At 41.7% G+C, this 26,356-nt stretch overlaps 1 protein-coding gene across 2 annotated transcripts in view; it reads left to right on the top strand.

The window, feature by feature from the left end:
* The first annotated feature begins 5,932 nt into the window (after nt 1-5,932).
* CDH17 (cadherin 17) overlaps nt 5,933-26,356 on the top strand; it is a 40,397-nt gene continuing 19,973 nt past the window's right edge. Inside the window, exons 1-8 of one of the 2 annotated variants that reach the window (XM_065585910.1) lie at nt 5,933-6,080; nt 8,954-9,030; nt 14,400-14,501; nt 15,508-15,645; nt 18,503-18,641; nt 22,116-22,274; nt 23,558-23,757; nt 25,092-25,223. In XM_065585910.1, coding sequence (XP_065441982.1) covers nt 8,980-9,030; nt 14,400-14,501; nt 15,508-15,645; nt 18,503-18,641; nt 22,116-22,274; nt 23,558-23,757; nt 25,092-25,223 — 921 coding nt within the window. In that variant the 5' untranslated portion in view covers nt 5,933-6,080; nt 8,954-8,979. Of the gene's footprint in view, nt 6,081-6,205; nt 6,343-8,953; nt 9,031-14,399; nt 14,502-15,507; nt 15,646-18,502; nt 18,642-22,115; nt 22,275-23,557; nt 23,758-25,091; nt 25,224-26,356 lie in introns of those variants that run through there. The other variant, XM_024105305.3, reaches the window with a different exon arrangement.

Below are 26,356 nucleotides of genomic sequence, written 5' to 3'. Positions count from 1 at the left end.
GGCAATGCCTGCAGGCAAGAACCGCATGGAGCCACTTGCATGCCTCTGCCTAGGAGCTGGACCTGATGCTGGCTGCTTCTGGGGCGCAGTTCGGTCCGCAGTGCCAGGACAGGCAGGAAGCCTGCCTTAGCATCCCTGCTGACTGGGAGCCGCCTGAGGTAAGCCCACATCCAACTCTGTGCCCCCTCAAACCAGAGTCCCTTTCTGCACCCCAAACCCTTTATCCTCGGCCCCACCCCAGAGCCTGCACTCCCAGCCCAGAGCCCTGACCCTCTCCCGTGCCCCAACCCCACGCCCCAATCCCCTGCCCCAGCCCTGATCCCCCCCTAACCCGGTGGCCCTTCCTGCACCCCAAACCCCTCATCCCTGGCCCCACCCCAGAGCCTGCACCCTGAGACCATAGCCCTGACCCCCTCCCACACCCCAACCCCCTGCCCCAGCCCAGAGCCCCTTCATTCCCGGCCCCATCCTGCAGCCCTCAGCCCCGCATCCCAACCCTCTGCCCCAGCCCTGAGCCCCTCCCACACCCCAAACCTCTCATCCCCACCTCTGTTGGGTCGTGGGAATCAACAATTTTCTTCAACTGGGTCTCCAAAAAAAAAAAGTTTGAAAACCACTGCTCTAGTGTCTACATTCATTCCCAGAAGGCCAATAAATCCTGCTGTCTGTTACATTGGTGTAATCTCCTTGAAGTGCCCTGCTGTATTCAAGCAGAATTTAGCCACATGGCTGTATTAAGGCTTGAGATGCAATGAAGATGTGAGTATAGATTAGCTGACAAATGCATACCCTGTCTTAAATTACTGCCTATTTACCTTACAAAGTAATAGACTATGACTAGAGCTGGTTGGGCATTTTCTGTCACAATAATTTTCCCAGGAAAAAATGCCCTTTTCCACAAAGTCAAAATTGTCCATGGGAACATTTCAATTTTGCTGAACGTTTTTGATTGTTCGTTGGGAATGGTGGCTCCCCAGCTGCTTGACTAGAAGGCTTTCACCTGCTGGCAGAAAGTGAACTTGACAACAGACTTCTAGGAGGCCTGATGAGGCTGAGTGCCCTGACTCTGCTTCAATGCTTCGCTCCCAGCTTCAAGATCAAAGAGACAGACCACTTCAGTTCTCTGCCTCTCCAATGTGAGGCTTGTGGGGACAATGAGCAGCCAGGCTTTCTGCTTCCTTGGCTGCTGGAGCTAGTGGGGAGGCGGAGCAGAAAGTGCAATTGACAAGACCCTTTCTTGCAAGCAGCCAGGAAACCAAATTTTTTTTCTTGAAATCCCTTCCCACAAAAAAAAAAAACAAAAATTGTTTTTACTTTTTATCTTGGTTTGGGATGAAACATTTTTCAAAACCACAACATATTTCACAGGAAGGTATTTCCATTATCTGGCCAGCTCTAAATACAATGAACACAAAGTACAACATGCTAAAGATGTGGAGGTTACATTAATTTTCATCAACCAGAGTGTTTGTACTTATGACTTCCATCCAAGTAAAACCGGAGGCAGAGAATGAACTAAAATAGCTGCATTACTAATCTTTGAAAATCCAGAGAAAGTGAATATAAAAAATGTAGTGGTATAGCTAGTCCAATAACACAGATATTTACTCATGTGAGTAATCCTTACTCACACGGGTAGTCCCACAGGATCTCACTCAATAGTATGTATACAGTCAGCCAAGAAAAACTGGATATTTACCACAGGCGGTAGTTAAAATTATTGTGGGATTTCCCTGTAAGTAAAGGAAATATTGCAAATGCTACATTAAATGATGTCCACTTTTAATAACTGCAAGTATAAATGTGCACACAAATAGAAAAGAAAATCTTGTAGAATAAGGGCCTCCCCCTGTAAATGCATACACAGGGGAATAGGCCTTGATCACAAAAGTAGATAATTTGAGTTAGGCTAGGCCTGTACTGTATAGAAATTCTCTTACAATAGATAAAATTCTGGCTGAGCATTGATCCAATTGTTGATTTGTGGTTTAAGTACCATATACTGTTATGTTCTTTAAAGCATACTGCCAGTTCCCAGTAGGGCTCAAGTCCACATATAGTAACCCTGCTAAAGTGCACAACGTTTCAGATGATGTGCACAGCTACACCCAGAGCATACATTTCCACTCGGATTAGAGGCAACAGAATTGATAAGCAGATATTTTTCCAACGGAAATGAATTTATGTTCACTGGTCCATTATTCTTAATGGAACACTCATTGATATGAGCGGCGAGTTGGCCATTTACTCTTTCAGTACCTTCATTGCAATTCAGAATTCCTGTAGATTCCTGCAATCCAGACTTCTCAGGCATGGATGAACCAATATGCACTCAGTGCACCTGCACAGGGCCCCCATCTCAGGGGGACCCCGACAACCAGATTTGATGGGGGGAAATCTTGTGATTTTTTTGAAGCTAACCCAGTGGCTCAAGCTGGTCTCTTGTAAAGGTGATGGAAGCTCTGTTTCCATGTTTAATTCTTAGTATAGTTTAGTACATTTATATCAGTATGATGAAAATAAATCACGCCATTTTAGAACTAAGCAGAATGCAATTGAGATGAGCTCAGCAGAGCTTTGGATTGACCCACTGCTGTCACTGTCAGAGCCAGGCTTTGATGTTTATAGTGGGTAACAATGTTACAGGTTCCACCAAAGATAATTAACCCCTGTCTACTGTGATTATACTGCTACGCATGGTAACAGGACTAGGATTTTGGGGAGGGTCAGATAAATGCTTCTTTGGGGCAACCCTGAACTTAATGAATTGGGATTAGCATACAGGAGTCCCTTGCTCTACGTCCCAAGCTTAGTCTGCTAGTCCAGGCTGTCTCTTATTACATTTTAGATCTTGTGGCTAGAGGTTACAGTGGTTGCTCAACAGAGAACATCTCAACTACAAGCAGCGAGAGGGAAAGGAGCTTGGGATGCCTCTAACCTCTAATTCGGCCTCAAACCCCTCCTTCCTAAAAAGATGGGATATTTTGAGTTCCCTATGTAAATCAAAAGACCTATGGCTTTAGGTCTCGTGGGTCCCAAAGTCCAGACCTGGGCAACTAGTGGGGCTATGAATATCCCATGATCTTTAGGAAAATTTGCAGTGGCAAAATTTCAACCCTAAAGATCAGTTTGCATTTTGAGGACTATTTTGATGAGGAAACTTAGGTCACCCAAATCAGGGACCACTCACAAGCTCTGGGCATCCTGGATCCTAAAGGCCAGCTGCCCTTGCATTTTCAGTGGTGTACATTATTATAATCAAATAAATATAAATGAATGCCAGTCTCAGTTCATGAGATCATAATATAGTATCTCTGCTTTCTAAACAGGATTAATCTAGTGTAACTGGGAGCAGGAGCTGCCCCCTTATTTTGTTCTGATTCTATAATATGTTTCATGATATGTCTTGAATCTCACAACATTTGGAGACATCTTTTCATAAATGAAAAATGCCCAGTAGCTGCAAAAAGTTGCCTCTCCAGCATATCGGAACAACAAGAAAAAAAATCATAGTTTGGAAATATAAGCTGGTAATAAACATGGAACTACACAATTCATAAGTGATATGCATACTTCACTCCAAGTGCAGACTAGAATTAGACAGAGGTCACATGAATGTTTCAAGAAAATGAATTTCTCTAATGCACAGTGCTGCTGTTCTGTGCAACTTCAATCTGAAACACAAGCTTTTAATCTCCTTTGGCGCTCTTACAATAAATAGTGTAAATAACAGTAGTCACTGGAACATGCACTATTTATTCCAAAAGAATTATTTGGCTCCATTACATGACAACCTACATGGATTATAAGAGCATCCAAAGTCTATCACCTCCTTCTTTGGTGCCGGCTCACTGCAAATCATAATGCGACTACTATAAAAGAAATGTGCTCCACAACACATTTTGAAAAGGTTTCAGAAAAGTAACAATAATCTCAGTATAAGCAGATAAGAAAAGATGCTGTGGTTACAGAGGGCCATCCAATTGTGCAAGAGGAGGATGTACAACAATGATATCAGTTTAACTGAGGAGAGTGGTAAAACTGTAAAAGAAAATGGAATAGCAAAAGAGAAGTAGAGGAGTGGGAGGAATGTCAAAGGTGAAAAATGGATAGGGTGAGGAGGATATGAGCAAAGATGTGGGAAGTGCTGTCTCTGGAAAAACTGACTCACTTAACAATGAATCACATAATAAATACCTGAACACTTGGCTTTTTTTTCATCACATTTGTTGAAAGAAACAGCTGGGTCAAGAAACCGCCCTCCCTATTGAGTTTCTCCTTGTTGCAATTTAATCTGTAGCACCATGTTATGACTGCTGAAAAACCTGAAGTGCTTCTGGACTTTGTAATATTTTTGACATCATGACTTTTTTTTTCTTGTGTGGGTACAACCAGGAGGCAGTAGCTTTGCACCCAAGAAATTACTCCGGTCAGGGAAAGACAAAGGGGGTTAACAGACTTTGCTGACAATATGCCATGATGTCTAAAAAGTACATCACAATCAACGACACACATTTTTCTAAGCTCTCACCAGATCTGCATTCAGTTAAACAGAACTTGCAACTTAAGTCTCTGGAATAGAATCATCTTGTAGCTCCTAATAATAGGCATCGTAGAGTTCTAAGGCCAAAGTGTAGGGCCATTTACACCAGTGTAATTTAATTTAATTCAAGAGTTATTCTGAATTTATATCACCGTAAAAGAGAATTAATTTTGACACTTGGTCTTTTATGTGCACTTGATTGTTATAGCCAGTGAGACTTTACTGTTTTGAAATATAATGCATTATATTGAAAATAGCTTTACTGTTTTATTCACTTGTGACTGCAATAAAAAAGACTTAGACCTAGTGTAAGACACTTGACTTCAAGCTATTTACACCAGGAATGGATTTGTCTCACTCAAAAATATATATAATATTATACTACTTCTAAGTAGTTTAAAGAGTGATCTAATAGATAAAGGAAGGAGTTGGTTTTGTATTGTGCTCTAAAGATAATTTGCTCATAAGGTGCAGCTTTTGAGAGGATCAACATCCTTTGTGAGTCTATGGGTAAATGACACACCGTACACTTTGTGCTGGAAAGCAGGTTAAAATCTATAATAAATCAAAACTCTCTTCCTTCAGGAATAAATACTAAAATATTGATTTCAGGTTGAGATTTGTGATCTGGAGTCCAAACAGAAAGCTAACCTTTTATAGTTAACATAAAGTTGCAATTGATTTAAAATTTGTTTTTTGAAAATATAGAATAGGAACTCAGGAAATGCTTTGGACATTACAGAAATAATAAAGCAACAAATAAGGGTGTGATAGGATATTTAGGAAAGCTAAAATGGAAGTTAAAATCTGGATAAGGATTAACATCTGCATCTTTGTTTCAAAATATTAGACAAGAAAGTAAACCTACTGTGGACTCAAAATATATGAAATAAAAAGCAAATTAAGAAATTAGAATAAAAAGAATCCTAGCACACTGCATGGTAGAGTTTTAAAAACTGCTGTTCCTCTTGAGAAGAGTTTCAATGCTATTTGATTTATTATTTGTATTGCAAAAATAACGACTAGAGGCCCCAACTGAATTCAACACGTTATTGTACTAGCTGTTGTACATACAAAAAGTAAAAGATATTCCTTGATTTGAAGCGTTTACAATCTACATGGACATGAAAGACAAAAGGTGGGATGAAGGAAATATTATCCACAATTCCAGATGGAATTAAATGACTTGCCCAGAAATCTGTGCTAGAGCTAGGATTTGAACCCAAATATCCAAAGTCCCAGTCGGGTGCACTATTCCTAGTGAACAGACTCTCTTCGCTCGGCATTGATCAATGGTCACAAAGACAGGTCACCCTCATGTCCAAGTTCTTGTCTTCTGATCTTGAGTCATCGCCGTTACTAACAAAGTGACAGAGAGAGTATCTCCCCAGAAGGACAGTGCCCTTTGTACATCCCTTTCCAATTCCTCTCTTACAGATAGAGGCTGAGAGGAGAAATTATTCCTATCTATGTAACTAGTTACCCGTAGCTCCTTGCTCTCTTACTCAAAAGCAGAGTTCAGTTTGAAATCCCGAAGGTAAGTAAAAATGCTTAAAGAGGAGTAGGTTATTTCATGGCTATACTACTTCCTTTCATAGCTGCCATTTCATGCCACACCTAGTCATTATGGAGCAATAGTAATCAATGTAGTTAATGTTTGAGCCAACCTGCACGGAGAATCTGAGAAACCAAAAACTGTGCATAGATACACAGAGAGACATCATTAACTGCAGCAGGTGATTCTAAAGCCTCAAAGAGGGAAATATATTTTAGAGGGAAACAACATTTTCATACTAAAGGTAAGGGGTGCTCTAACTAACATTTCTTTGGAAGTTTTTTAAGTGCCAAAGCAAGGGAGTTGGGTTTTTGGTGATGTTAGCAACTCGATGGCCTGCGCTTTTCCTTTTCTTGGAAAATGGAAGGCTGTATTGCTAGTGTTAGGAGTGGCTTGTATCTGATGCAGATCAATTTTCTCCTTCAAGGCAAAGTAGTTTATACTTTAAAACTTAAATCTCTAAAACAAAAAATACAAAGCAGGCATTTAAAATATGTTTTTTTTTAAACTTTTCATGTAATCAGATACTTTTAACTCTTCATCTGGAAATAGGTACTATACTCACAGAGCATTTATTACCCAAAACTGTTTGTATATTTGCATATTGGATACCCTAGAGTCATATATATTTCATTTTTAAGTGTTTTTAGATAGAGAATCCATAAAAAAGATCATTAGGGATATATAAACTGGTTAGGAAAAGAGAAGTGGGTGAAATGAACTAGTTCAACCCTCAGCCTGGATCTCAGCTATCAAACTCTCCATTTTTGTGTGTGTGTTAGATAGAGCTTAGGTAGATATTGCTCCTTCTGCTTAACCCTATACTGTTCTTGTATGTTAGCTAAAACCCTTCTCTAAGTCTCAGCCGGTTTTGCATTCTATACTGGACCAGCTGAGTTGGATCAGTTGGATTCATGAGTTCTGAGGTTTCCTGGGCGATAGGGGATTGTGCATTTCAGGGGCTTCTGACCCCTGGGAATGCCAGAATGTAAGAGATCTGGTAAGAGACTCTAGCCACCTGAGGAATACTGGTCCCACCTCTCAGTGTGCAAGGTTATGATGAAGAAATAAGCATTGATCAAATCTCTGTTCTAGGTTTTATCAACTGATACAGTGGCCTGTTTTATAAATATGTTTGATAAGGAATTATATGAAATTTGGAGGAAAAATAGGCCTTCCCCAAACTATAATTTACCAAACCAATGTATCCCTCATATTACTGTAATTCTCAGTCAAGCTGGGATAGGTTAAAGTCAGGGATCGGCAACTTTTGGCACGTGGCCCATCAGGGAAAGCCGCTGGCAGGCCGGGCAGTTTGTTTACCTGCAGTGTCCACAGGTTCGGACGATCATAGCCCCCACTGGCCACAGTTTGCCATTCCAGGCCAATGGGGGCTGCGGGAAGCTGTGAGGGCCAGGCCCCCTCTTCCCGCAGCCCCTATTGGCCTGGAAGGGTGACCCACGGCCAGTGGGAGTTGCGATCGGCCGAAGCTGCGGACGCTGCAGGTAAACAAACCATCCCGGCCCACCAGCGGCTTTCCCTGATGGTCCGCATGCCAAAGGTTGCCGATCCCTGGTTTAAGTGGACGAGGTAGTATATAACTGCCATGTGAGTGGATACCTTTGCCAACCTACTCTGCTACCATAGTCTCCATGGTATGTATAGTCAAAACTCATCCTCTTTCTGGAGTTTGGCTTTATTAAAAAGTGGGAGGGAATTCCTCCAGTAAGATAACATAAAGATCAGATCAAACCATCTCCCCAGGTTTGGCTGCTCCAAGGGTTTCTCCTTCAGTACTGCTCAGACCACACCCCAGATTCTCTTGCCGCACATGGAAAAGCGAGTCACCTTCTTCACTTCCCCCTTTGCCAGGATAATCGACAACTGGGTGGGATGTGAACCCATTTCCTGGCAAAATGCTAATTTTCTGTTTATCTAACTTCTTCCTGCAGTTTCAGTGGAGAGCAGTTTTCTTCTTTCTATACCTCTGCAATTAGGTCTTGTCCATGCAAGTAGCCACCCTGAGTTCAGTGCGATTCCTTATATCACTAATGCCTGCTCACATGGGTGGGTGGGGGAGTGCAAAGTCAAGCTCCTCTTGTGTAGCACAGTTGTATACAGGGAAACAAATACAGCCTTCCTAGTGCTGGGCAATATAGTTCCGATATTTAAGTCCAGAAACTGCCTTCTCCTGTGAATTGTAGAGGAGAAAACAGAAGAATTAAATGGGATGGAAAAGCCCTAAAAGCAGGGAATCTAGAGAGGGCTCTGCCTCCACAATTTGTTCTTCCCTCCCTGTGGTTGGGGCTTGGTAGCTTAAGGTTGTGTACTGCGGAATGGGGGAGAGCCAAGATGCTGAGGTGCTGAGCGCTCAACTGCAATATGAATGATCAATGCAGAGGCCACCACTACTTTTTACAACATTAACTTTCACTGCGTGTCAGCACTGCTTTACAGAATTGGGCTAGTCCTTTAAGTGGAAGTGTTCTAACCCGAGGAGAAGGGAATTTCATTTCCACCAGTCCCTTAGGTTTATGACAGGAAGTGATACACACAACTGAGCCCACAGTTTTCAAAGCTGGGTTCCTTGTGATGGGTTCCTGAATAGCAACCTTGAATGTAAGAGCACTGAACTGCCCTGGCTGTCATTGAGAGCTATGAGTGCTCAGTTCTTTTGAAATTCAGGAAGCTTTAATTTAGCATTAATTTAAGTGCCTATATATGGATTTGGGAGCTTGACTTTTGGGACCCAGGTTTTAAAAGTTTGGCTTAAACCTTTATTTATAAATATATGGAATGAGAATTCTGATGGACTAAGATGAATGGATTGTAAACTATTACGTAATCATTCACAGAAGCCAAAATAAAAGAAATCATCAAGATGGTTAAGCTCTGTGGACTTCATGTACTCTATCTCCTGGTATTTCACCTGGTGAGTGATTGCTTTTTCTTTTGTTTAGTTGGTAAAAACCTATGAATATCAACAGATGTATCCAGGCCCTTAAATTATCTTTCATAAATGGCATTTCAGTATAAAAGTAGGATGGGCAACATAGTCTATGTAGAAAATTTTTATAATACTGACTGTGGATAAAAATCCTGGACATTCATATCCTTATTCAAAAGATTACAATTAATGTCAGTCATTTAAAAAAACAGTTTGGTGACAAGCTTTAAATAAAAAGATCTTCTTACACCTCTCCTATAGTAACTAAATCTGCTAAGGGAGAATGATTAAGACATGGTGTCATATTTCTCTTTGCTGTAGCTGAACCTCACATTAATAAAGATTTGAGAATGATTCCACCCTACATCATCAAACAATGATGACTTTTTACACTAGTTTAGTGCTGTGCTCTGTATTATAATTTACACTTGTGCTGCTATATAAATGCATTTGCTTAGGACAGACTGTGCTATATCATTTAAATCATACTTATTTATTTTACTTAACTTCATATCTATGGCCTAAACCTTCAACCTTTACGCATATGAGTAATCCTCATTTATGGGAGCAGGCCTATTGAAGTCAATGAAATTACTGATATGTGTAAAGGCTGAAGGATTGGGGCTCTAAGCTGCATTTGTTACCAACATAAAGTATAAAAGAGTCAGATCAAACCATAATAAAACAATGCCCCCCCCAAATATGGAGACCAGTATAACCATTACTCTCATAAATCCCATTGTCCTCAGTAGATTACTTGTGTGAACATAGGATTGCAAGACTCATCCTATGTTCCTTGTTGTACTTCAAATTTTTATTGCCAATTGGTGCACCTATAGAACTCCTGAAATTGTATTGCAACGGTTATAGTTTGTACAGGATTGTAGCAACTGCCAAACAGAAACTAGACCAAAAAGGTAAACAGCTCTTCCTTGTTGGTTCATGAATAATGATTCACAACATACTCATGCATTAGGAAATGTTTATGGCTCACATAAAGCAGTTTTAATTGACAGGATGAGATAGCTGTTGCTTGATACAAGAGCTAAACTTTGAACCCTACAGTTAGACTGAACAATATTAGCCTTTGTTCCTTCAGAATAGACACATCAACTTATAAAACATGACAAAGTAAAATCCCTCCAAAACCAATGGTCAACAATAATAATAATACAAAAAAACCAGTTTACAATCTATAAGGCCGGATTCTGCCTCCTTTGCTCTTGTTGAGAGGGATCTTACTTCTTGAAAAGCCCTTCTGAACTCCCTGAGCCGACTTGCCCAATAGGGCACAAACACTATGTAAGTAAAGGTGACAGCTCCATGGTCATCATTCTCTCACAGTAGGATCCAATGTCAACTGAACTTCACCTGAAGCACAGCACAATAGCACTTCATGGTAAACTGTACTGAGCCTTGCAAGTCCTCTGTCATAGCTTGTATAAAGTCTTTCCCTCGAAAGTAAGTATGGAAGCATGTACTTTGAATACACTTGTCTTTAACACGGCTGCACTTTGCTGCATAATACCCAGAGGCTAGATCCACGAAGGGAACTTAGGCTCAGCATTGGTCCACTTTGTATAAATAATTAAATATTCAGTGGGCCAGAGAGCATGACACCAGTGCTATAGCCTAGGGGTTGGGGTACTCATGTAGGCTGCAGGAGACATAAGTTCACGTCCTTGTTCTAATGACTATATAATTATTAATACAAAGTGGAACAATTTCAAGGGGAGAGATTGAGAGAAACAGCCCCACCCCAGAATATCCCATAGCTCAGTGGTTAGGGTGCTCTCCTGGGAGATGTGGGAGCAAATCATGAAGAGGGGGATATGAAACTGAGAGCCTACATCTCAGAATGCCTGTGGAATTGGGCCCTGCAGGCAAGATAGGCAGGGAACACTTAGTCTGAGGATTCCACCTGGGATGAGGTATGAGATTGGTGTCAGAATTTATTTCCGGGAGCTGTGTGCATGCTCACTGACAGTTCCAGATGTGTGTGTGGGGGGGGGCATTATGGCAGATATTTGGGTGCTTAGCTACTTTAGGTGCCTACAGGGTTAGGTGGCAGCTGAGCGGGGGTTTTAAGGATCTACATTTGGACATAGGCACCTACTGCCGCAGTTAGTCACCTAAATCCCTTTGTGTCTCTAGCCCTGTGACTCTGGATTTCTGTTGTGAATTTCTCCACAAAGGACTGGATCTTATTTATGATGGAAGGCATCCAACAGACAAGTTTCACTCATCAGGCTTATCTCCACAGGGAAAATGACCAGCAGAACATAGCAGTATAATTATACCACTATAGCTATGCTGGTATAATTCCACATGTGGACACACTGATCTGGAATAAAAGTGATTTTATTCCAGTAGCATTATGATGCAATCTTTAATTACACGATCCGTACTATTTTCCTGCCTCATTCAATGCATAGGATGGCCTGTGCCTACTTAATGAACAGCTATTCAATATTTTGATTTATCCTCAATCTTCAAACTCTGCCCTGAAGACAGAATTATTAATTTTCTCATGGGCTTTTCTATGGCACTGATGCTTCACAAACATTAATTCATTTATTTTCACAACACCCCTGTGAGGTGTGGTGGCTTTACAGATGAAGAGCTGAGGCATAGAGAGATTAAGGTTAAAGTCTCCACTAATTTTGGGTGTCCAATTTGAGATACTTAGGACCTATATTTTCAGAATACTTAGCATTACGTAGAACTTAATACAATCAAAACACAGCTCCCACTGACTTCAGTTGCAGCTGTGAGTGCTCAGCACCTCTGAAAGTCAAGCCCCAGAGTCTCAAGTTGGGCACCCAGAAAATGATGAACATGCAATTAGTGACCACCTGTGAAAAGTTTGGTTTAAGTGACTTGTTTAGCCTCACATGGGAATTGTGTGGCAGAGGCAGGGCTAGAATCCAGTTTTCAAGGGTGGCATTCGACTGCCTTAATTATGAGACCCTAATCCTCTGCCTCATTCACTACACACTTTCCAACTTCTGCAACAAATGAGTCAGGGAGTCCCACAGACAACAGCCACCTTCCCTATACAACCTTGATTCATCCCCAAAGCAGATCCAGCCAGTGCACTGAAAGAGGCAGGGTCCTGTGGAAAAAACAGTATGTAATCATGAAATTAATTAGAGGCCATCATAATGCATATGCACAAAGGAGTTGAATCATGGTTGCCAGACAACCTTTATTCTGGCAGTTCCTAACTTTTGAGTAACTTTTAACATAGTTTTTTGTGTGTAATTTCATATAAACAACTACCATGGTGTTATGTTTTTATTAAGGAAATTGTATTAACAATGATCAGTTGTTGTTCTGTGTTTTCCCTGGCAAAACTAAAAGAAAGTTAATGGGAAGGAAATGACTTGCACTATGGATATTCTTAATGTTTGCACATTATTAATCCATTAAAAGCACTTTTTAAAAATGTTCTGTAAATTTTGGAGCTTACTGAAACATTAATGTGTATATGTTAAAAGCTGCTTCAGAAAACCGGTTTTATTTAATGTTTTTAATAACACAGCAAGATATTAGAGCAGGAAGCAAACTTCGAACAGCATGTCCACTCCTAGGGAGCTTTGGTCATAACCACAACAGTTGTGCTGGAACACTGATGTTTACAATGAACGTCAATCCCATTAAAAAGACAATAACTACTCCAGTGTATTTACATTATGTTCTTAGTAGTGAAGTACATAGGGAAGACTATCGCTGTACAGGCTGTAATCTAGGTTTGTCAGCCAGTGACATGAAGACAAGTCAGTTTTGAATAAGAAGAAAAAAAGAATATGAATATCAGAAATCAGGTGACCGAATTCACAGGCACACACTGTGAAGGGTATTGGTCATCATTTGGAAAATCATTTTTCCTCACTGTTTGTAGTTAAGAACCACCCTTTGGAAACTTGTTAGGCCCTGGCCCGCTCTGCTTTCAGCTCAACCAACTGACATATTTTGGGCAAGATTGTCACTTGCCCTTACATGGACAAGCAGAGGAGTCAGGGGCATAAGCCCTGATCCCCAATTCCCTGCATGAGCACTCTGGGAGGAGATGGAAGAGCAGGCACCCCAGCCCCTTCCCGCCCCCAATACCACAGGCATGTTAGCCAGGAGTGGGCAGAGCCTCCAGGATGCCGGTCAGAATGAAAGTAAGCTGCTCTTAGGGCAGCACAGCTATCTGCTGTCCCTTATAGGGGGCTAGACACAGGGCTGTAACTGGGGAGGGGCAAGTGAGACAGCTGCCCAGGGTGCAAAGGTGCAGGGGTGGGAAAATGGGGCAGTATGTGTGTGTGCGTGTGTGTGTGTGTGGGGGGGGGGGGACATCTCCCCCCACCCCAAGATGTTTGCCTTCCATTTAGCACAGTTTGAAAACTGTCACCTCCTCCCAGGAGTCGGCAGATTGGAAGCTACTGGGAGATGCCCGGCCCACTTGGGCCCTTGGCTTCTCATGCTGAAGGAGCCCAATGCCGGCTGGTGATGGCCTCTTGAACCAGCTACTGTCCCTGTTCTGCTGCTGCTCCGCAGCGGCGAGTGAGCCCATTGCGGAGCATCTCATAGCAGCTGGGCTCTGTGGGGGAGAGGTAGGAGTGTGTCAGGGGCACAGCTCAGAGCTGTGCTGCCCGCCATGCTTGGGGAGCACCCACCCATACAGAGGTGGCTGGCTCGGAGAGCAGGGCAGGGCGGGCATGAAGAACCAGGGGCCTGAGCAGGCCAGGTGGCTCCCATCAGCTTCTGATCTGCTGGCTCCTAGCAAGAGGCAACCATTTTCAAACTGTGGGGTGCGCCCCGTAGGTGGGTGTGCCCCACAGTTTGAAAACCTCTGTGCTAAACGGAAGCAGAAATCTGAGGGGTGACCCTGCATGTCCTGCCACACATTGCTTCTAGGGGGCGCAAATATGCTTGCTCACTCCAGGTGCTAAAATGCCTAGTTACAGCTCTGACTAGATGTATGGTCTCAGTCTAGCCCTCAGTCCTTTTGTGCACACAAATTGGTTCCTTTTGCAAGCTGAGCATGTGACATTTAATTAAGTAATATATTTACTTTGGAAAAAGGCAGCATTTAAATATTTGTTTTGAAATAGAATTTAAAAAAATGATATCAATTTAAAAAAAATGGATCTACATTAAAAACCAGCATTAAAAATAATTCAAAACACATTAAAAATTGACATTAAAAGCCAGCCATTCTCACCACTGTTCACTTCACGTTATTTTAGTGCAAATTTTTTTTTTAAAAGCTTCTTTTTCATACTGCAGTGATGCTAGGGCCACTGTTGAATTACAGCTAGCATAGAAAAGATATTGATCATCTCCTCTACTTCCCTCCTGCACAGGCTACGTGCCATGGTATAAATGAATTGTATGCCAGTGGACCTCTGCAAGACATGACTTTCTCTGTATCAGAAGGTACAATTGGAATTCATGTAATATACCAGGTAATCATTAACTCTGAGTGTTAGCTCTTTGTTCAAAAGACCCATCCTATGCTCATGGATATCAATGAGAGTTTTGCTGTTGATTTCAGTAGGAAAAGCAACCCCAAGATGTGTTATGATAGAAACTTTTGACTTTTATTATCTGATAATTTAAGTGCCTGCTGATAAAATTTAAAGCATCAGCCTCTATCAAATGAGTTCCAAGAGGATAAATCTAAAATAGTCTATTGCTATAATCAGCATTCCTAGAGAATGAACTTAAGAAATTACATGCAGTTCACGTTCAGTCCATCAGACAAAGGTGTAACAAGATCCAATGTCTGAAAGCTGAAACACGACCAATTCAGACTGGAAATAACATCTACATTTTTGACAGTGAGGGTAATTAACCATGGGAACAACTTACCCTGGGTGGCGGTGGATTCTCCATCACTGGCGATTTTGAATTCAAGATTGGTTGTTTTTTTAAAAAGATATGCTCTAGTTCAAAAGGAAATATTTGGGGAAAATTCTATGGCCTGTGTTATACAACAGGTCAGATTAGATTATCACAGTGGGCCTTTTGGCCTGTGAATCTATGAATCTGTGAACTGCATTCTACCTGATTTCCTTTTCTTTAGAGATTCCTTTTACCCACAGTGATAGTCATTCCAACTGTCACGAGCTTTGTTTCTAGTGAAAGATGAATGGCAGAGCCAATACTCAAATAGACGGAGGATGAGTGTGTTATGTTTTTTCCATTCCTGTACTCAGACCAGCCTCCGTTTTAGACAGATGTCTGCTTTCCCCCTTACTGCATCCTAGAGCTGGGAAAGTAATGTTAACAATGATTCATCTACTAATTTAAGACAGGAAAAACACCAATGAGTTTGAATATCATTTGCCCACTCTAGCAAGGAGCAATGTTGACAATGAATTTAAAAAATTGTGAATTAAGAAAGTTAAATTCTCTGAAATATTCCTGAAAAGGAACCTCTTCCCCTGACTTTTGTTTTTTCCTCTCTAGTTTACAATTGAGCCACCTGCTGTCAGTTTGAGACTGTCTGGTGAAAAAGATGGCGTCATTGAGATTGCATCAACTAGCGGCTATCTGTATCTCAACGGGTCTCTAGACAGGGAAAACAAAGCAATCCACAGGCTACAGGTGAAATAAATGAGAAATGGAGCAGGTTGAAAAAGAGTTGGGGAGTGTTATTAATTTTTCTCTTTTTTTGCCGAAATTTGAAACTAACATGTCAGTTGAAATTTCCTACCAACCTGTTTGCTGCCACCTAATTCATTGCCAGTAGAGAGTTTGACTCCAGGACATTTCTCCTCATCTGGCAGCCTGGGGACAGCTAGCTATGTTATATTCATTTATTTGAGTGCTTGTTTCCGTTTTTACAGTGGAAGGCTACTGTCATCAGAGGAGGGGGTTGGGACACTGAAAATGTTTGTACTTGGATAAACCTTTTATAAATGATCCAGATATGTCTGTAGGCCTGGTAGAGCCACTTATTACTATGGCTGCCTGACACTTCCCATGATAAGATCCTGTTTTCAGTGGCTTATAACTTGGTCCAATTTTAACCACCTGGGTTGAAATTTTTCATCCTGGGTGTCTGCCCCGGGCTGATTTTTTGTTTTTTTAATTTCAGCCAGAGTGGTTCAGCTGTTTTCAAGAACAAGGGTAGGGAAAAAAATTGTTAAAAATTTCTGGCGTCCTTTTCTTTGAACGGCACTAGTGATCCCACGCTTTGGAGCAGGGTTTGAAATTTATCAGGGGGAAAGCTTTTGTGTCAAAGATTTGCCCTAGGTCATCCTCGGGAAAATCTGCCCAAATTTGGACAAGTTAAAAGCCTTTGAAAAGTTACAGTTTGCACATGCTCAGTAGAGACATCTGCCATTTTAGCAGCTAAAATTGCTGAAGATTCCATCCATGTTCAAGCCTCTCACAGTTCCTAGTGCTGACCACACACCACGTGCACCATCCTCCCAGAGTGACTGAACATGCTCCAGGCCAGCAATACAGGGGTGAAACCAGACTTTCCCGGTAATTTCCCTGTAATTACTGCTCTAGGGCAGGGTGGGGCCAGGCACCAGAACTCACAGCAGGGAGCCTGTCTTTCTTGCCCTCTCATTGAGCCCCTGGAATCCAGGCAGCATGGAGGAGGAAGCTGTTTAATTTGAATACAAAGGGGAAAGGAGCTGGATTGTGGGGGAGGAGTGAATGGAATAGATTGGGCCAAGGAGTCTGATAAGACTGGGACTGGAGATGGGGAGAGAAACTGGGACAGGGAGTTAGGGGGAGACTGAGACTGGTTGGGCAAAGAGACTGGGACTGGGAGCTGGGTGGAGAGGCTGGAAAAGTTGGAAGGGGAGGCTGTGACTGGTTGGGCAAGGAGACTGGGAATAGGAACAAATTTGGGGGGAAAGTGGGGAAAAGGGAGACAGATCTCACAAGAAGCTGGGCGCAAGAGGAGAACTGGGACTATCTGAGCAAAAGAGTCTGGGTCTAGGGGCCAAGGAGAGAATGTGGGGGAGACTGAGATTAGACGAGGAGCCTGGGGAGGGACACTGGGACTGGGAGGAAGTATGTCGGGAGAGACAGATCAGATGAGGAACTGGGACTGCCTGAGGGAGGAGACTGTGAGTAGGGAGAGGGAGATATTGGGAGTAGGTAGGGGAGACTGAAACTTACACATGGATCATGGAGGGGGAAGATTAAGAATGGACAGGCAAGGAAATTTGGACTGGGACGAGAAGTCTGAAGAGTGGAGACTGGGACTGGGGAGGCAGGGAGAATGGGACTTGGACAAAGAGGCAGGGCTGGAGAAAAGACAAGACTGGGATAGGTACAGGTTGGAGAGTATGGGGCAGAAGGGGGGAAGCTTGGGGAAAACAGGCAGAAGAGATTCTGCGTCCACAAGAGCACACTCTCCTCCAGAGCCTGGAATGGAACCAAAGGTTCCTGGAGTCTCACCATTCCTCTGCTATAAGCAAATATCTGTGAAACCCTCTGGCAAAGTGTTGTCTCATCCCTCTCCAGTGCTGGCTCATGGAGAGAATGACAACCTACTTTGCTATCAATTACTCTGTTAGCTCAAGTGGCAAAAGTCTGTGCTGGGGACATAAGTTTCCAATTTAGTCAATGACTAATGTGGGTGTCAGACTGATGCCATATGAGGGAATTTTTTTTTTCAGTTTGCTTTTTTAAAAATTAGGCAGGCAGCTGACAAGCCAAAACATTCTGCTTTGGTTCTACCACAGTGGAATTTTTCCAGTCTCCTTTCCACAATTTGTTTTTGAGATTTTTCAGAATGAACCTCTCCCCTCCCAAACCTGCCCCGCCCCACCCCCAAAAATGCCAAAATCTCAAAAATGTTTATGCAAAGGAAAATCCCTGGAGAGCTCTGCTAACACACTGTGCTGTGGCTAATTCCTTAGACTGACCCTGTGGCTCAGTTTACTTTTTCTGGCCACTTGTAGAATAGCATACTCACGCAGACACATACTCATGCTTTTGTCATTGTGGTATGGAAAACATCAATTTCTATATGAAGAGGGAAAGCATTAAGGAGTCGCTTCTGAAAGGTCCTGAGCACTCTGCCCTGGTCCAGCACCTTCCAGACCTAAGACCTACCTGGTCTCCACCATGAAGATCAGACTGCTACTGAAACAGGTCACTAACATCAGGGGCTACTTTATAATGTTTGTATACTGTGCAATGAAAATCATCCGATGAACAGTGTCACGACTAATGAAGCTTAAAATAAAACAACTATAATAAGGGTGTATGCTAATGATGCTCCATTCCAGTGAAACTCACTTTGAAATGAGGTGGTACCAAGATTTATTGAGTGTGTCTCAGCAGTTGCTGTCATGACTGTTATGTAGTTTCATCTTCACATGAAAATGATCAGGTTCAGGCCATTTTTACTCTTCAGCTTTAACATGCTGAATTTTCCAACTCACTTAAGTGAAAATCTTTCCTGGCCATTTCTTTTGCTTTTCAATATTAGGTGGAGGCTCTGAATGTAATGGGACAGAAAGAGAAAGGTCCCTACTCTATTACTATCAATGTTCAGGATATTAATGACAACCCACCAAAGTTTGAGAAGTCAAAATACTTTGGAGTAGTATGGCAGAATTCCCGTCCAGGTAAAGGCCATTATCATTAATAATTAATATTATTATTGTTACTATTTAAAATGTATACTGTGCAATTTAATGAGGATGTGCAATATAGTAGATTGAAAATGCTAAACAAAGAATAGCACCTTGTCAAAAAGGATGTGACAAACTAAAGACATGACTGGGTACAATATAATACAAATAGCACATAGGTAAACAGAGTGATGTGTGTCTATCACAGCTGAAATGTTTCACAGAACTTACCATATTACAAACATTATTTAGTAAGTAAATATCACTATCCCTATTGTGCACTGCAGACAGAAGCTGAAGCTAAAAGAAGTTAAAAAACATGCCCAAGATCACACTGAAAGTAGGTGTTACAAGGGATCTAAATTATTTAGGTCTTTATAGATCACCATAGAGGGGGGGAAAAAGATGCCACTAGATTTGTTAGATAATTGGTGCTTTATATTTCCTGTGGCAAAACTCTGCCCAGAAAGTGGGCTGCACCATCAGTAGTTTCCAAGTAGTTTTGTATTGTAGATTGCAGTAAACCAATTTAGAAGTCATAAAGGTATGGAAAACAGTGATAAGAGCCAAGAGAATAAAAAAAGAGATATAACCAGCTATTAACACTATGGCCTGGTCTACACTGGGCAGATTGGGGGGAATCGATCTAAGTTACGCAACTTCAGCTATGTGAATAATGTAGCTGAAGTCGATGTACTTAGATCTACTTCCTGCGGCGTCTTCACTGCGGTAGATTGACTGCTGACGCTCCCCCGTCGACTCCACCTATGCTTCTCGCTCCGATGGAGTAACGGAGTCGACGGGAGAGCGCTCGGCGGTCGATTTATCGCGTCTTCACTAGACGCGATAAATCAACCCCTGCTGGATCGATCACTCCGGAGGTAAGTGTAGACATGCCCTCAGATCATGGAACAAAAAAGGAGCTTTTAGTAAAGTATAGGAATCTGTGGCTCGAGCAGGCAAGAAAGAAATGCAATAGTTCTTGAGTATATTTGCAGTTCATCCAGGTGATAGCGTTTTTTATTGGTTGAATGGATCAACAATTAAAGTTTAAAAGTTTGTTCACAGTTCCATGCTTCGATATACTCTCCACTATCTCTTAATGTTCCACATTATGCTTTTCACCAAGAAGGTCTATTATATAGCATGTCTGAAAATTTTTGTTCAACCATTTTTCCATCAGAAAATGCTATTTTGATTGAACTGAAAATTTTCATAAAATCATATCAAATTCAATGAAATTTCCTGCAAGAAAAATGTTTCCCAAAGCAAAATTTTTTCATTTGAAAAAAAAAATTGTTTTGGAAAAATTAAAAAATGTAGTTTCAAAATGAAATTTTTATTTTGAACTTTATTTTATGTTTTTCATTTTAAAATTATTTTTACATTATTTAATGAATGTCAGTGGTAATAGTGCATAATATGACATCATATATTTTCATGTCATATTTTGACAATATAATAGTCAAATATTTTATTTTTAAAAAATTATGGCAACTGCTACATAACACAGACTGAAAAAATTAAAAGTGTCTGTTGTTTGTATTGTAGTGAAAAGGGTCAAATTGTTTTGTAAACAGAGGTAAACAGTGACAAAGTTTGCAGATGATACAAAATTACTCAATACAGTTAAGTCTAAAACACTGCGAAGCATTACAAAGGGTTATCACACAGCTGGGTGACTGGGCAACAAAATGCAGGTGAAAATCAATGTTAATAAATGCAAACTAATGCACATTGGAAAACATAATCCCAACTATACTTATAAAATGTTGGGGTCTAAATTAGCTCCAAGAAAGAGATCTTGGAGTCATCGTGGATAGTTCTCTGAAAACATCTGCTCAGTGTACAGTGGCAGTCAAAAGAGCGAATAGAATGTTAATAACCATTAGGAAAGGGATAGATAATAAAACAGAAAATATCTTAATGCCACTATCTAAATTCATGGTGCACCCACATCTTGAATACTGCATGCAGTTCTGTTCACCACATCTCAAAGAAGATAAATTAGAATTGGAAAATGTACAGAGAAAGGCAACAAAAATGATAAAGGGAATGGAACAGCTTCATTATGAGGAGAAACTAAAAAGACTGGGACTGTTCAGCTTAGAAAAGAGACGACTAAGGGGGGATATGATAGAGGTCTATCAAATCACGGATGGTGTGGAGAAAGTAAATAAGGAAGTGTTATTTACTCTTTAGCATACTGCAAGAAGCACGGGTCACCCAATGAAATGAATAGGCAGCAGGTTAAAACAAACAAAAAAGTACTTCTTTACACAGCACACAGTCAACCTGTGGAATTTGTTGCTAGGGAATGTTGTAAAGGCCAAAGTATAAGTGGGTTCAAAAAAGAATTAGATAACATCATGGAGGATAGGTCCATCAATGGCTATCAGCCAAAATGGTCAGGGACATAACCCCATGCTTTGGGGTTGGCACTGGATGACAGGGGATGGATCACTCAACAATTGCCCTGCTCTGTTCATGCTCTGTGAAGCACCTGGCACTGTCCACTGTCAGAAGACAGGATGCTGGGTTAAATGGACCATTGGTCTAGCCCAGTACGGCTGTTTTTATGTTATGTTTTGTTACAAGTAGGAGACACTTTGATCAAAAATAAACTAAAATGTTTCAATCTGTACTAAGTAGCATCTGCCCTTAATTAAAAAAAAAGACGTCATGTTATATTAGGACATGATTGGGTATGTTATGGTATGTCATACTATGCACTATTACCACTGACATGTCATTAAATAATGTACAAATAATAAAAATGTAGAAATGGAAAAAAAAATACTTCAAAAGACATTTCATTGTGATGTGAAATTTTTCCCAAATTACATTTTCCCAAATGATTTTTTTTGAATTGCCATTTTGCAGGAAATTTCAAAAGTATTTCTTTTTGTTCTGGAACAAAATCAAATTTTGCTATGTCAACATTTCCCATGAAACCAAAATCCCAACTTGCGACCAGCTCTAGTGTAGAGCAGCCTCTTTAATGGTAACAATTCTAAATGCAGTGACAGTGTTGCATGTTCTCTATACACTCTGTGATGGATTATTTGCAGAAGCACCACAATGTGGCCCTAAACTAACCAAAGAGAGTTGTCAGAGAATTCCACCTTCCCAAGGAACTCTGTGCAGGTGGAAAGCTGGCTGAGATGGCACTGCCACACCCTGCATCAGCCAGTCCCCACCTTGTGTAAGAGAAAAGCGGCAGCATGTCAGGGGCGTGTCAGGGGGGCAAGGTTCACAGAGGGACCTTACTTATGCCAATGATGTAAATTAAGGCTGCTCTGTGCAACCCTAACTTGTACAGGGCATGTGAGGTCCTGAATCAGAGAGCTGGCAAGCACATCCCTGTGGGTCTCCTCCTCTCCCCCACACCTGAGCTCCACATGTATGGATTAGAGAATCAAGGCCCTTTCTCCATTCTCTACTGGCTTTTCTTCTACATCCAAACAGGCAAACCCTTCCTGTATGTCAATGCCACTGACCGTGATGATCCTACCACTCCCAATGCACAGCTGTTTTACAACATTCTCCACCATTTCCCCGACCCTTATAAGCAGATGCTTTTTCAGATTGATAACGTAACTGGAGCAATCTCAACAACTGAGCGTGGTATGTAAAATTACCATTAGTATTGTTATTGTTTGTATGTTAAGCACCGACCACGAGTTCCATGCTGTATGTGACGCAAAATAATAACAACAGTTACTTCCTGATTTGAAGAGTCTATAGACTAAAAACAGAGAGCACAGGGAATCCCAGAAGAGAGATAATTTAGGAGGGGTTTTCCTTAGCTATTTATTTAAGCCTCTTCTTGTGATCATTGTGGAAGGAGTGGGTCTAGGAGTGACTTGAATCAAGATAAAAGAAGAAAGCTCCTTTCCAACCAATCCCCAGAATAAAGTTAGCCCATGGGACATATTTATTAAAGGCCTGCCCTGATACTGAGAGGTATGGAGGATTTGTGATTCCAAATGAAGTCAATGGGAGCTATTTTCGGAACTATAGTCTCATTTGCTGTTATTGCTATTATTAATTATTTTTTATTTTGGTAGTGTCTGGGATCCCATTGTGCTAGGTGCTGTACAAACACAGAACAAAGAGATGGTCCATGCCTTAATGAGATTACAATCTAAATATGCTGGAACCAGTACTAGTTTAAGAATTTGTCATGAACAGGTGTATTTCCAACTATGCAACTCTGCATTTGATTTTTAATTTTTTTTTTCTGAGAGCGTATCTCTTAAAATTGTAGTTCTCAACTTTTTCAGGAAATTGAAGCAATGTAGCAGGCTAAGGGCAGGTCTATACTACCCGCCTGAATCGGCGGGTAGAAATCGATCTCTCGGGGATCAAATTATCGCGTCTCATCTGGACGCGACAATTGATCCCCGAATTGACGCTTCTACTCCACCAGCGGAGGTAGGAGTAGGCGCCGTCGACGGGGAGCTGCGGATGTCGATTTGCCGCCGTCCTCACAGTGGGGTAAGTCGGCTCCAATACGTCGAATTCAGCTACACTATTCACGTAGCTGAATTTACGTATCTTAAATCGACCCCCGCCCTGTAGTGAGGACGTAGCCTAAGAGTCTTATTCAACTCCAAGTGAAATCAATGGAATGACTTCCACTGACTTCAATGGGATTTGATCAGATCCTAAAACATTATCTGTACTAGTTAATACCCATTGCCTCTCTTGGAATGCCGCTTTCGCCTGTTTCCCAAGTTCCAACACAGAGGATCATCTTTAAGTTCATGAAGAGAAGCCTAGACTAACAGTTGTAAAAGCAATGGATGCATACAAAGCAGAGGTTGGGATTTCTCTGCAGCTAAACAATGAACCAGTAACAGAGCTTTTGCTAAGTTTCTCTCATGCCTCTTTGTTTTGTTCTCTAGGTTCTCATTTATTAAATCCCCAAACGCAGGTTATGTTCACCCTTGTTGTCACAGTGAAGGATTTGGCAGGAATGTCAGAGAACGCTTTAACCAGTAACACTGACGTGGAAATAACTGTGAAGGAGAACCTTTGGAAGGCACCTCCGAAAGTATCTATCAAAGAAAACTCTACTGAGCCTCATCCCGTTTCTATCACGCAGGTAGGATATAGAAATCACAGAAATGACTAATGTCAGTGCATCTACAAGCCTTAAATGTTCCCTACCAGCTGCAGGAACTGCTTCCAGTTATCAAGACTTTGGTACATCTTCCATGTTGGATATTGCAGTCCATGGGAGTTTAGGCTGAGGAAGGACTGAGTAAAAATGGAATATGGATTTCAGGATTTGGCCCCTTGGGCATATTTTACATAAACTGGAAGAGGGCGTTAGTGTCGATTTCCCTATAATATACTTATTATGAAATAGATGCTAGGGAGATGATTAAGGTACAGCCCAGAGCAATATCAATGTTACAGTGACACAAGGATTTTCCCACTCAAGCTTACAGAAAGTGCTAGTCTTGGTATATTCTATGAACTGCAGGCAATGCATAAGGAATTCTGCTGATGTATAGAAAACTCAAAGGAACAGAAAGAATACTCATTCCAAGGCTGTTTGGCACAATATAAATTACGAAAGCAAGAGCTCATTGATGTAATAGAGAATTAGTCTTTTAAAGAATGCAGGGAGAATTTTTACAGATGGGGAATACAACAGTTGGGAAAAATAGTAGTAGTGTTAGGTACTACCACTGGGAATAGCAAATGTAGGGCTTGATTGCCTCTCTCACAGACAAACCATGGGAGGGTGCCCAGCAGGGAGGAAAACTCTCTCAAGTTCCCCTTAGGGAATATTCTCCAACTTCTTCAGTTGCAGGGTTGGTTATGCTCACCCACCCTCACCCCCTCCATGAGGAAACAGTAGTGGTTCAGCCCCTAAAGTCCCTGGGAGGTCAGACTATGTGCCAGACCAGGCAGACAATTTTATGTGTATCACCTCTCCCGCCCTCCCTCCAAGATTTGACTTGCCACTCTACATTTCCATCTGTGAAACCAAACTGCTTAGGTGACTAAAGCTGAAGAGGAAAAACACAGAAGTTGGCTGGTACAAAAAGATGCTGTAAATTAGCATGATGCCATTACAATACTGTAATAATATACCTTGTTCTTACACAGCACTTTTCATTTGTAGATCTCAAAGTGCTTTTAAAAGGAGGTAAGTGTTATTATCCACATTTTACAGATAAGGAAACTGAGGCAAAGAGAGTGACTTGTCCAAGGTCATTCAGCAGACCAGTGGCAGAGCTGGGACCATCATCTGTTGCCTCGGAGTCCCAGTTCCAAGGCCTGCCAAATGGTTAGGTTTATGACCTAAAATAAAATAATGTGCAAAACAGAAAATCTATCTTTTCCTTTTTATTCCCAGCGCTTCAACCAGTTACATCTCAGTCCACACTTTTAATGCTTTGTCTTAACTCATTTTGGGGATTTTAGGTGCACTGGAATGAGCCAGGTGCAAAATATGACCTTTTGCAAAAGGAGAGGCTACCCAGGTTCCCATTTATGATTGATCAGAATGGGACGATTTATGTGACTGAACCTTTGGATAGGGAAGAAAAAGAATTGGTAAGTAAACATGAGAAACCTGACTGATGCAGTAGCCCAAAGTCTGAGACTCAATAGTGGCTGGGCATGTAAATGTAGGAGAGTTAGTGGTGGGAGAGGGAGGAGAAAGAGGATAGATATGTTTAATTTGATGTGGTTTCTGGATGAATTTGAGTGACTTGATAGACATGGACTCTCAGGCAATTTACCAGCAGGCATGCCCATCACACCACACTACATTCATCCACCCAACAGCCATTAATTCTGCACTTTATAATATTTCTTTCTAAAGCAACACGAGTTCTGTAGTTATTGCAGTTTTCACAGCCTATCCTGAATTGCACAGAACATGTGCTATGTACAGAGACAGTGTTATAATACCTGATCGAGTGGCGGACTGTGGCTTTGCTGGTGGGTGGAATTCTTAGCTCTCTCAAGTCTTCCTGCCTTTCTTCTCCAAGAGGTGGGGTGGGGAGGCATCTCTTCACAATAGGCAAAACAAAAGAAATGAACTTACTGTAAAGATGATGAAGAGTTTACCCAACAACAGATGTTATCAGACTCTCCCTCTCTCTTCAGATACATTCCTACAGGTTCTTTCCACAAAGAGGAAAGAAATTAGTCATGTATATTCTGTGTAGCCTACATCAGCTAGGGCTAAGATTTAACAGCACACACATGCGTGTGCTTCACTAATTAAAAGCAAGTGTTCATACAAAGAACACTTTAAATTTGAACAGCAACTGTAATTCCAGGGCTGCTCCAAGTTGTGCCAGTTGTCAGTGGCTTTAAGAGGTCTGTCTAGCAGCTGGGGTTCACTAGAGTGCAGCAGCCCTTTGGCTAAGCTCCCTTGTCTCGGCCCATAGGTCCTATGCTAGAGAGGAGAGTGGGAAAGGGGGTTTGGGCACAGGAGCTGCTATGCTGACCTGATACCACCTGGGGTTTCCCCCATGCTGGGGGAATAATGAGACAGCTGTATGCACCAGCCTTATGACTGTTTTGTGCTGGTGGACTGGAATCATAGGCGCCGACTCCGGGGATGCTCCAGGGCTGGAACACCCCTGGAAAAAAATAGAGCACCCACCAGCCACCTGCCGATCAGCTGTTTGGTGGGCCCCGCTGATCAGCTCCTCCCCCTCCCTCGCAGCGCCTCC

Source organism: Chrysemys picta, chromosome 2 (assembly GCF_011386835.1).
Source record: "Chrysemys picta bellii isolate R12L10 chromosome 2, ASM1138683v2, whole genome shotgun sequence".
Classification (NCBI taxonomy): Eukaryota; Metazoa; Chordata; order Testudines; family Emydidae; genus Chrysemys; species Chrysemys picta.
Note: the sequence above shows the minus strand (reverse complement) of the source record. Positions and strands in the feature narration are given on the sequence as shown.